Raw genomic sequence first — 12,807 nt, 5'->3', positions numbered from 1 at the left:
GATGACTCGTTCAGTACCAATGTTGAAATCCAGATGGACATCCTAGCATAGCTGGAGCACCATCTCTGCAAACACCACAAACCTTTTCCCAAGAGATCTTATGCTCTTTCAGAAAAGAACCAACTGTGTCAAATACATCACGTGCAGTAGTTGTTGTTTCAAGAGGTCTGTCATTATAAGAGGTCACTATCATTAATATACCTAACTTAAACCAGTAACTGTGAACAGTTTGAAACATCTGCAGATTCATCAAGCTGGTACTAATTATTGGAAGAGGCAAAAGATTTAGGGTACTGTCACACAGTACCATTTTGATCGCTACGACGGCACGATCCGTGACGTCGCAGCGATCGTATGAATATCGCTCCAGCGTCGTAGACTGCGGTCACACGTTGCAATCACGGCGCTGGAGCGATGCCGAAGTCCCCGGTAACCAGGGTAAACATCGGGTAACTAAGCGCAGGGCCGCGCTTAGTAACCCGATGTTTACCGTGGTTACCAGCGTAAAAGTAATAAAAAAACAAACAGTACATACTTACATTCCGGTGTCTGTCCCCGGCGTTCTGCTTCTCTCCACTGTGTAAGCGCCATAGCCGGCAAGCACAGCGGTGACGTCAGACGTCACTGCTGTGCTCGCTTTCCGGCCGGCAGACGCTCACACAGTGGAGAGAAGCTGAGACGCTGGAGGACAGACACCGGAATGTAAGTATGTACTGTTTGTTTTTTTACGTTTACGCTGGTAACCACGGTAAACATCGGGTTACTAAGCGCGGCCCTGCGCTTAGTTACCCGATGTTTACCCTGGTTACAAGCGAACACATCGCTGGATCGCTGTCACACACAACGATCCAGCGATGTCAGCGGGTGATCAAGCGACGAAAGAAAGTTCCACACGATCTGCTACGACGTACGATTCTCAGCAGGATCCCTGATCGCTGCTGCGTGTCAGACACTGCGATATCGTAACGATATCGCTAGAACGTCACGAATCGTACCGTCGTAGCGATCAAAATGGTACTGTGTGACAGTACCCTTAGTTTCCTGGATTACGTGATCTAGAATATCAGCAGACATGTAATCTATTCTTCGGCAGACAGTGTCATTAGATAAGGAAATTGCAGTCAATTTCGTAACAAATTAGTCTCCGATCATAATTCGAACAATGTATTTGGCCGCTGGCAACAGTAAATCCTTAGCAATGGTGTGATGTTTCATAGCTCTGGGGATTCTGAGTGCCACCAAATATGAAGCTTCAATGGCTGCTATGTTTTGTTTGTGGTACTTGCCACCAGTGTCAAATCTGGTTTTCTTGAGTCCATCAGCTTTGCTTCTAAAATAGTTGGTATCCTTGCCGGCAAAGCTCAGATTCTTGCTATCAAAATGGCCTTTTAATTTGTTCGGCCTCATAGATTTGGCTGATAGAACTTCACAACAAATAACACATTGAGGTTTCTCAATTCCTGCTGTAATTATTGAGGTAAAGCTATGCTGTAAAAATCCTCACTATATTTTCTTTTCTTAACGTTCTTCTGTACACTATCCATTGTCATGCGAAGGTATGCTAATAAAAATAATATATAACAATAGCTTTAATAATACAAAAGTTGATACATGGCATAGTTCAGTCAATACAATTCATTAAAGTTTCCAATAATTTACCATTCTTCGTTGTTGTTTTTTTACATACCTGTTACTATCACAAGGAGGCATTATTCACATTAGCCACAGCTGAATATAAAAAGACCGATCAACATCCAGATTAGTTTCCCACGGTACAGATATATTTTTTTGCCTTAGTTGATGATTTTACAGTACATGATATAACATTTACTCAGTAATTATAAGTTACGAAGTGTCATTTTACCTCCAATACTGCTGCTTTCAACACAGCTGCTGTTCTCTACACATGTGTGACTGGTCCGCATAAGTACATTATGACGCAAATCCTATCACATAGACCTGTATTTGTATGGGGTGTATGTGATGAGGTTGGCGTGATGATGTCATCCCGCCGGGTACTTGTATGTGGGCGTATCTGCATGTGGGTGGACCTGCCTGGAGACGGATAAAGGAGCGGTGTCTTGTTTCCTAAGACCATCGGAAATATGTGTTTTCCAATGGTCTTAGGCGACCTCTGTGAAAGGGTTGTTTGACCCCCAAAGGGGTCACGAGACAAAGGTCGGTTTTTGGTGGTGTCTTGGACTCATATTGCTATTCTGTAATATCCACCATTGTGTTATTTACATTTTTAGGTATATACATCTCTGTGCATAGAAGATTGGGTGGAACCAGTTCACCTCTTCGACTCATAAGCGTTCAGGAGTAAGGAAACGTTTGACCAAATTCCAAAGTTTATTCCAAGATCATAAAAACAATGGATCAAAACATGATCAGAGCAATGCGTTTTAAATGCACACAGGCATTCTTTATCTGAGCTACCTCTTTGTATTTAATGTATATCACTACCTTCTGACTTTCGCTATATATTATACATAGCTTTTACTATTTATTATATTGTACTTCAATCATTGCCCAAGTAACCTCCCTTTTTCCTGGTTCCTCATTTTTACCACTTTTCTACAATCGTATCTGTTTTTTAACTTATTTATATACAATAAATCTTGATGCAGTTTATTATCAATATGTTTCGTCTTGCATCTCTTCTAAGTTTTACATAATAGTTACCTGGCTGCATATGTTTACTTAATGCCGGATGATTGGTTGACTTCTCGTTAGAAAGAACAGGCAACACTTTTTTCAACGTGAAAACATAAAACATTTTAATTGAGTTTTATTAATACAAAAACATTACAGCTACTTTCACAGGAATGTGTATTCTACAGTTCTAAGAAGTGAGGTCTATTTGTGTTTCGGGGTGATGGGGCGATTATTGCGCTGCTCAGATTTTAAGTATTGGCTGAGTTTTGGCCGGGAAGCAACTCGTTCTACATAGGCAGAGAGAAGAGGGAATGAGGCTAAACATTTTGGGTCAAGGTCAAGATGACATTGAAGTAAATCCAGGAGGTTGAAGTCAGCATACGAGATCTGTAATAAAAATGAGGGGTAACATTAATTCTGGTCATTACAAGCTGAGACCTTCAGCTTCTAAAAGGTACCGCTACACTAAACGACTTACCAACGATCACGACCAGCGATACGACCTGGCCGTGATCGTTGGTAAGTTGTTGTGTGGTCGCTGGGGAGCTGTCACACCGACAGCTCTGTCCAGCGACCAACGATCAGGGGAACAACTTCGGCATCGTTGAAACTGTCTTCAACGATGCCGAAGTCCCCCTGCAGCACCCGGGTAACCAGGGTAAACATCGGGTTACTAAGTGCAGGGCCGCGCTTAGTAACCCGATATTTACCCTGGTTACCATTGTATAAGTTAAAAAAAAAAAACACTACATAATCCCATTCTGACGTCTGTCACGTCCCCCGGCGTCCACAGGGTTAAAACTGCTTTCGGCAGGAGCGCTGGTAATGCACGCGCTGCTGCCGAGAGCTTCCCTGCACTGAATGTGTCAGCGCCGGCCGTAAAGCAGAGCACAGCGGTGACGTCACCGCTGTGCTCTGCTTTACGGCCGGCGCTGACACAGACAACCCTGTGGACGTCGGGGGACGTGACAGACATCAGAATGTGAGTATGTACTGTTTTTTTTTTTTTACTTTTACAATGGTAACCAGGGTAAATATCGGGTTACTAAGCGCGGCCCTGCACTTAGTAACCCGATATTTACCCTGGTTACAAGTGAACACATCGCTGGATCGGCGTCACACACGCCGATCCAGCGATGACAGCGGGTGATCAGCGACCAAAAAAAGGTCCTGATCATTCCCATCGACCAACGATCTCCCAGCAGGGGCCTGATCATTGGTCGCTGTCACACATAACGAGATCGTTAGCGGGATCGTTGCTTACGTCACCAAAAGCGTGACGTTGCAACGATATCGTTAACGACATCGTTATGTGTGACTCAGCCTTTACTCATCTTAGTCTTCACACCTTGACTGCTATGCTATAAGATAAGCTTAGTAAACATACCCAGCTGCCCTTCTTGTCTTTGCTATGCTTATTAGGCTACTTTCACACTAGCGTCGTGCACTGCACGTCGCTAAGCGTCGTTTTGGAGAAAAAACGCATCCTGCAAAAGTGCTTGCAGGATGCGTTTTTTCTCCATTGACTTGCATTAGCGACGCAGTGCGACGCATTGCCACACGCTGCAACCGTCGTGCGACGGTTGCGTCGTGTTGCGTCGGACCGTCGCCACCAAAAAACGTTGCTTGTAACGTTTTTTGGTGCGTCGTTCCCGTCTTTTCCGACCGCACATGCGCGGCCGGAACTCCGCTCCCACCTCCCCGCACCTCACAATGGGGCAGCGGATGCGTTAAAAAACAGCATCCGCTGCCCCCGTTGTGCGGCGCATTCACTGCTAGCGTCGGTACGTCGCAATGACGCAATTCGTCGTGCCTCGTCCGACGCTAGTGTGAAAGTAGCCTTAGGCAGGATCACTTTACATGCACAAAAAGCAAAACAGTCGGTAGGTAAGAATCTTGTTTCACACTGACAATAACATTAGCTCTACTGAGACCCTCCAATCACTGAGCCTAATTATGCCATCAGTGCCCTACTATTGCTCCTCAACTAATCCCCCTCTGACTGTCCAGCGTTGCTATCCTTATGATTGTCACCATTTTACTCCTTATCTACTTAATTTTCCCTTCCATAAATCCTTGATCCCCCAGTAGATACATCGGCTTATTGGAACTAGCTCAGTTCATCACCTCCTTTTAACATATTTACCTTATCTCCAACCACAAATTTGGTTCCATTGGAATTGTTAGAAAGTATCCTTTCGAATGCTGACAGGTGGTTGGGCAGATCTTTTATGTATTTCTCCTTACCCGTCTCCTGTAAGGTAAAGATCACTGGTTTTTGTATCTATGAAACACATATTCAGCAGGATATGCGTACTTTATAGCAGCTGTCCATGCACTCTTGGGAGTCCCATAGCCGTATCCAGCCCCAAGAGAAGTACCAGAACATGACAACGGTAGCGGTATGCAGCATTGAGAGTGTATGTAATCTCCCTTGTGATTTTTGACAATGTGGCAATCCTGAGTATAAAGTGCAACTAAATAGTTATCAGCCTGTTATGGAGACTCAACAAACCAGTGAGATAATATTTTCGTTTTTTACTTATTTCAGATGTTGTCTTTGGATAAACATTGATGGGAAATTGCTAGGGTAATAAGGGAGAAGGCTTGGCTGCTGGAAACCCTCCCGATTACTAGAAGTGGCAGTAGTGCTAGGACAGACATTTTTTTACAGAAATCCTATCTTGCACGTACATATTCAAAGAATAACAGACGGCCATATTTCAGTCTCAAGTCCTCCACGCCATCATTCACCATGTCGATAAGTGCACTCTCCTGATTGCTGCTGCCGCTGATCTCTTTGTGAATAACAAGAGGATGTTAGAAAATGTACATGCAGCAACATATAACAGATATAATGCTCTGAAATACAATGTGTAAAGAACCTCAAGTAAGGCACTGAAGTCTCACCATATATGCGGCCCAGGTATCTCAGGATGGCATTGCTCTGATACAGAACAAAGTCTCCATGTTGAAATTGAGGTAGTTGTCCAAAAACCTGAAGGGCACAATAAGCATTTATAAATAAACTATACAGGGTAAGTAACCACAGCTACAATAGAAATAACAACCTACTAGTACAACAACTTAAAGTGGGCATTCTACTGATTCTGAAACAGCTTGTCTTTTTCCTCTGTTCTGTTCTGTTCCAAGGTTATGCCCTAATATAATTAAGGGAAAAATGTTTCCTTCAAACCAGTTAGGCGTATGCCACCGTACTTTGTGGGCGGGTCTGTGTTTTGATTGGTTAGCATCACAGATTAAAAAACAAACCCCCACAGAGACGTTTTGTTGTATACTCCCAGTTGGTCGAATGGAAATGTACATCTTAATTTCTGAGATGTATAACTTTGGAATGGAGGGGCACAGAAGAAAAAGAGAAACTGTTCCAGAATCAGTGGAGCAGCACCAATCGGAGAAGGTAGTACTCTTGAAAATAAAAATCCAGTAAAAGTCCCCTTTAAATGCGATTGAAACTCAGTTCTATACACCATCTGGACAGAACAAGATGTGCTAATCTGTATAGGCATTTTAAACCCAATTAGAATAGTCTTATAACCAATTAGAAATGTTGACTCAGTCACATGAATTAATTTACAACATATGAAAGAAGCAGTTCGGGACACATGATAGGAAATATCTCACCGCTTTCTTCTTTATGTCACTTTTTCCAGAGAACCAGTCTGCCATCTGCATTTCATTTTCAGTCCATGTAGCCCCCTGATCAGCTAGCAAGAGTCTGATAGATTCAGCCCTTCCTGGAGAATAAGGAAAGCATAAAATGATAACTTTTCAGTCATTAGTGAAATATTATCTGAGCAAAGACATGTTCTCCACTCTTTATAATTCCATGTTATTAAAAGTGACCAACTAAACAGGGGTCTTGTTGCTGGTTTCTCAGGAGATCAGCTGTAATGTCTGAATAAGTGCAAGGTCCTACAGTGCCAGAGGGCAAATTAATTATTACATAGAGCTAATTGAAACCCAACAGGCTGGCCATCTAAAGTCAAGTCCTCCACTGAACCATAATGACATCAACGCAGAGTCCATCCTATTTTTTCATATGCTGCTAATTTCATATCGAGATACGGGACATAAATAAAAACAAACTGCAGAGTTTTGACAGTATTCTTCCTTAGAACCATTTCCTCCATAATACAAAGCCATACAAACCATGACACAATATGATAGCATTTAATGTTCATGCCTTAGATACTGGCTTGACTTCCCTAACTCTCCACAAATAATGGGACTTTATGAAGATACTTTGCTGATGTATGTCAATTTGACCAGTGACGGTCACAACCGCCTCTGCCTGAGTTAATAATAAATGAAAAACTACTGCCTTGTTCCTTTAGTTCATCATATGGGATACTAGGAGTCTAACTCTTTATGATCAAACACTTGTGGTCTATTCAGATCACTATCACTAAGAGACTATGTTACCAGGTTTTTGCTGCCTCATCTGAGCGCAACGTAAAGATAGGACATCTGATTACAGGGCCTGGTCTGATTAGGCTTTTTGCTTTAGTTTTTTCTTCTGCAGCTCTACTATTTCTCTCAGTTATGAGTTCCTGCTATATAGTTCTTGATTTCTATGACCCCGGTCCATTCCAGCCCCCACCATGAGTTGGCCACTTTCTGTCTATTTATAATTTAGAAAAAAAAATCTGTCAATCCATGGTGCAGTCAGAGATAGTCAGAGCCCAACCCTGGGAAGACTAGCACGTTATGTAGAACTACTATGGAATCCCTCTTGCCCATGGTCTGGTACTAGTAAGTTAGTTTTAATTTAAATAAGGCTGATCTGCAATATTATGCACAGGCCATGGATATAGAGCAGCAATACTTTGATTTCCTACAATCCTTATAACTTTCTATGGCAGATAAAGCCCCCGTTGGCAAGATGAAAAGGATCTATATACAGGTCCTTCTCAAAAAATTAGCATATAGTGTTAAATTTCATTATTTACCATAATGTAATGATTACAATTAAACTTTCATATATTATAGATTCATTATCCACCAACTGAAATTTGTCAGGTCTTTTATTGTTTTAATACTGATGATTTTGGCCTACAACTCCTGATAACCCAAAAAACCTGTCTCAATAAATTAGCATATTTCACCCGTCCAATCAAATAAAAGTGTTTTTTAATAACAAACAAAAAAACCATCAAATAATAATGTTCAGTTATGCACTCAATACTTGGTCGGGAATCCTTTGGCAGAAATGACTGCTTCAATGCGGCATGGAGGCAATCAGCCTGTGACACTGCTGAGATGTTATGGAGGCCCAGGATGCTTCAATAGCGGCCTTAAGCTCATCCAGAGTGTTGGGTCTTGCGTCTCTCAACTTTCTCTTCACAATATCCCACAGATTCTCTATGGGGTTCAAGTCAGGAGAGTTGGCAGGCCAATTGAGCACAGTAATACCATGGTCAGTAAACCATTTACCAGTGGTTTTGGCACTGTGAGCAGGTGCCAGGTCGTGCTGAAAAATGAAATCTTCATCTCCATAAAGCATTTCAGCCGATGGAAGCATGAAGTGCTCCAAAATCTCCTGATAGCTAGCTGCATTGACCCTGCCCTTGATGAAACACAGTGGACCAACACCAGCAGCTGACATGGCACCCCACACCATCACTAACTGTGGGTACTTGACACTGGACTTCAGGCATTTTGGCATTTCCTTCTCCCCAGTCTTCCTCCAGACTCTGGCACCTTGATTTCCGAATGACATGCAACATTTGCTTTCATCAGAAAAAAAGTACCAGGTCAGGCGCTTCTGCCGCTGTTTATGGTTCAAAAGTGGCTTTACCTGGGGAATGCGGCACCTGTAGCCCATTTCCTGCACACGCCTGTGCACGGTGGCTCTGGATGTTTCCACACCAGACTCAGTCCACAATCTTCCTCAGGGTCCGGTCACCTCTTCTCGTTGTACAGCGTTTTCTGCCACATTGTTTCCTTCCAACAGACTTACCATTGAGGTGCCTTGATACAGCACTCTGGGAACAGCCTATTTGTTGAGAAATTTCTTTCTGGGTCTTACCCTCTTGCTTGAGGGTGTCAATGATGGCCTTCTTGACATCTGTCAGGTCGCTAGTCTTACCCATGATGGGGGTTTTGAGTAATGAACCAGGCAGGGAGTTTTTAAAAGCCTCAGGTATCTTTTGCATGTGTTTAGAGTTAATTAGTTGATTCAGAAGATTAGGGTAATAGGTCGTTTAGAGAACCTTTTCTTGATATGCTAATTTATTGAGACAGGTTTTTTGGGTTATCAGGAGTTGTAGGCCAAAATCATCAGTATTAAAACAATAAAAGACCTGACAAATTTCAGTTGGTGGATAATGAATCTATAATATATGAAAGTTTAATTGTAATCATTACATTATGGTAAATAATGAAATTTAACACTATATGCTAATTTTTTGAGAAGGACCTGTATATAATCGTCTAAGGGGCACTTCCGTCTGTTTCTCTGTCTGTCTGTCACGGAAATCCTGAGTCGCTGATTGGTCACAATCTGGCCGCGAATTCGCCCCTTCCTACTTTCTGTCAGAGCCCCCTCCAGTCAGCACTCACACAGGGTTAATGGCTGTGTTACACCGCGTTATGCCGCGGTGTAACGCAGTCCGTTAACGCTGCTATTAACCCTGTGTGACCAACTTTTTACTGTTGATGCTGCCTATGTAGCATCAATAGTAAAAAGATCTAATGTTAAAAATAAAAAAAATAATAAAAAAATCATTATATACTCACCGTCCGGCGCCTTTCCCGCTCCTCGCGACAATCCGGGCCATGCATTGCGGTCTCGCGAGATGATGACGTAGCGAGACCGCAATGCATTCTTGGGACCGGAGTGTCACGAGGAGCATCGCTAAATGCCTCGCATGAATCCGGGGGCCGACGGAAGGTGAGTATATAACTAATTTTTATTTTAATTCTTTTTTTAACAGGGATATGGTGCCCACATTGCTATATACTACGTGGGCTGTGTTATATACTGCGTGGGCTGATATTACATACTGCGTGGGCTGTGTTACATACTACGTCTCTGTGCTATATACTACGTGGGCTGTGCTATATACTACATTGCTGTGCTATATACTACATGGGTTGTGTTATATACTGCGTGAGCTGTGTTGTATACTGCGCCTCTGAGCTATATACTACGTAGCTGTTCAATATAGTACGTGGTTGGGCAATATGCTACGTGGCTGTGTTATATACTGCGTGCGCTGTGTTATATACTGCGTGAGCTGTGCTATATACTACATGGGTTGTGCTATATACTACGTGGCTGTGTTATATACTACATGGCTGTGTTATACACTACGTGGGCTGTGTTATATACTACATAGGCTGTGCTATATGCTACGTGGGCTTTGTTATACACTGCGTGGGCTGTGCTATATACTACGTAGCTGTGCAATATACATGGCTGGGCAAAATACTATGTGGCTGTGCTATATACTACGTGGCCTGTGTTATATACTACGTGGGCTGTGTTATATACTACATGGGCTGTGCTATATACTACATGGGCTGTGTTATACACTGTGTGGGCTGTTATATACTACGTTGGCTGTGTTATACACTGTGTGGGCTGTGCTATATACTACGTGGACTGTGTTATACACTGCGTGGGCTGTGCTATATATTACGTGGCTGTTATATACTATGTGGCTGTGTTATATACTGCATGAGCTTTGCTATATATTACGTGGCTGTGTTAAAAATTATGTGAGCTGTGCTATATACTACATAGCTGTGCAATATACATGGCTGGGCAATATACTACGTGGCTGTGCTATATACTACGTGGCTGTGTTATATACTACGTGGGCTGTGTTATATACTACGTGGCCTGTGTTATATACAAAGTGGGCTGTGCTATATACTGCATGGGCTGTGTTATACACTGCGTGGGCGGGGCTATATACTTCGTGGGCTGTTATACACTGCGTGGGCTGTGTTATATACTACGTGGGCTGTGCTATATACTACGTGGGCTGTGTTATACACTGCATGGGCTGTGTTATACACTGTGTGGGCTGTGCTATATACTATGTGGGCTGTGTTATATACTGTGTGGGCTGTGCTATATACTACGTGGCTGTGCTATATACTACATGGCTGTGCTATATGCTACTTGGCTGTGCTATATGCTACGTGGCTGTACTATATGCTACATGGGCTGTGCTATATGCTACGTGGGCTGTGTTATATACTACGTGGCCTGTGCTATATACTACATGGCCTGTGCTATATACTACGTGGCCTGTGCTATATGCTACGTGGCTGTGCTATATGCTATGTGGGCTGTGTAATATGCTATTTGGCTGTGGTGTATTTATCTGCTGTATCTGTGCATCATGAATAGTGGTATGTGTTAAAGAGGGGGGCCTACTGAGACTCTTTCGCCCAGGGCCCTCAAAAACCTGGAGCCAACCCTGGCTTCACTGATTGGTCACGCCCGGCCGGCCGCAAACAATCAGCGACAGGCGCAGTCCGGCCGCGAATTGGCACGGAATTTGAACCATGTATCGCTAATTGGTCGCGCCCGGCCGTCCGAATCCTGTGTATAAATTGCATTATTCTGAAAACTTCATAAATAAACTACATACATATTCTAGAATACCCGATGCGTTAGAATCGGGCCACCATCTAGTTTAGTATAATGATTGAAGATTTCTTATTAGAAATTTGTTAAATTGTTTTTGGTTTTTTTCATAACAAAGTGATGCTCACCTCTAACAGGGAAATAGGTCAGCGTGTATCCAGACACTACACAAAAACAAAAATAAGAAATGAAGTTATATTGTTAATTGTTATCAAAGCATGAGAGTTATTGTGCAGGATTTGTGAAAAACTATGAGCCGCAATACCAAACACTGCCCAAACGAAGATTCCTTTATATCTTAGATTATCAGATTTTATAAAGATTAATGTTACATCTAGGAATGGTCGGACAGGTGGAAAGGTCGGATTCTGGTACCAGACCAAAACAGTACCTGAACTTCCACCAGAACCCGAACCCCATTGAAAATAATGTATACCCAAACTGCTAAGGAAATAAATCTCTCTCTCTGTCTCTCTTCTCTCTCCCTCTTCTCTCTCACACTGGACTTACCCCGAACACTGCATCGGACTACAGCACAAAGTCAGTGTTCGGTGTTCAGTCCCAGTGACTGTCCGCTATGAGCGTCGAACATTTCTGTTCGGGTTCAGCCATTTCTACTTACATCAAATAAATGCGAAAAAGTAACAAATATAAAATACCAATACAAAAAAAATATACAAATGGAAAAAAATACATACAGAAACCGAAGAGCTTCTAGTTATCAGTGGGAACTATACAGTTTCAACTTCCTAGCACCATTTAATTGATATTAGTACCAATTCATTGACTAAGATGCCAGCTGCAAACTGGGCATGGAGAAAGATATTAAAAACTGGTCTGCAATGGAAACATGCACTGTAAAAGAAGCTCTAGAAATTAGTTTTTCCAAAGACAGTCCATGCTCTGAAAATTGCATTGCAGTTGCAGTGAATAGGACTGATCTGCAATACCAGACACAGCCTTTAAAGGTAAGTGGCACTGTTCCAGGGAACATTCAGATCCTGGATTCCCATCTGCAACTATAGAAAATTGCATGTCAATGTGCACTTGACTGTTCTGTGTTTCTAATGGACCTGTACACAGAAATGCTAGAAAACAAAAAGTCATTGACAACACTTCTTTTCTTACTTGTTATGCTGAGTGAATCTTCTTCTCACAGAGCCTTCTCGAATCACTTGAGCTTGTCTGCTCTGTGCCTTCCAGCTGCTGGTTTATATAGGATGAGACTTCTGCTGAGTCACCATGATAGCAACACAGCATATAGGGGAGGGGGCATTCCAGCTGTAGGTCTGAGAGACAGGTAACAGGTCCTATTGTCCTAGGTAATCATCTGTTATAGTCCACCAAGCTCATGTACCTAGAAAGAAAATGAGGTTATACGATATCACCATAGGGAAAAGGGCAGGAGAACAATAAGCGACCATTGACTGTACGTTAAGCTTTCTGTCATACCATAAAACATGTCGTCTACGGTATTTCTCCCTTCTTCATCCACATGGCATGTGTCTGAGCGGAGGCATCAA

General features: G+C 42.6%; 1 protein-coding gene across 1 annotated transcript; it reads right to left on the bottom strand.

Moving 5' to 3' along the window:
* Window positions 1-2,752: 2,752 nt before the first annotated feature.
* On the bottom strand, window positions 2,753-12,523 carry LOC143764991 (glutathione S-transferase P 1-like). The gene is made up of 7 exons (XM_077251169.1): window positions 12,413-12,523; window positions 11,413-11,448; window positions 6,304-6,416; window positions 5,569-5,656; window positions 5,353-5,456; window positions 4,805-4,912; window positions 2,753-3,045 (listed from the first exon to the last, which is right to left on the bottom strand). Coding segments are annotated over exons 1-7 (636 nt in total). The 5' UTR covers window positions 12,414-12,523; the 3' UTR covers window positions 2,753-2,859.
* Window positions 12,524-12,807: the final 284 nt, after the last annotated feature.

The sequence above is a fragment of the Ranitomeya variabilis genome, chromosome 4 (genome assembly GCF_051348905.1).
Source record: "Ranitomeya variabilis isolate aRanVar5 chromosome 4, aRanVar5.hap1, whole genome shotgun sequence".
Classification (NCBI taxonomy): domain Eukaryota; kingdom Metazoa; phylum Chordata; class Amphibia; order Anura; family Dendrobatidae; genus Ranitomeya; species Ranitomeya variabilis.
Note: the sequence above shows the minus strand (reverse complement) of the source record. Positions and strands in the feature narration are given on the sequence as shown.

What these genes read in the sequence shown, in the direction of transcription:
- LOC143764991 (XM_077251169.1), bottom strand. An exon ending in ATACCTGGGCCGCATATATG is followed by an intron (nt 5,457 to 5,568) that starts GTGAGACTTCAG and finishes TTATTCACAAAG; the next exon opens with AGATCAGCGGCAGCAGCAAT. An exon ending in GTCTGTTATTCTTTGAATAT is followed by an intron (nt 4,913 to 5,352) that starts GTACGTGCAAGA and finishes TTTACCTTACAG; the next exon opens with GAGACGGGTAAGGAGAAATA.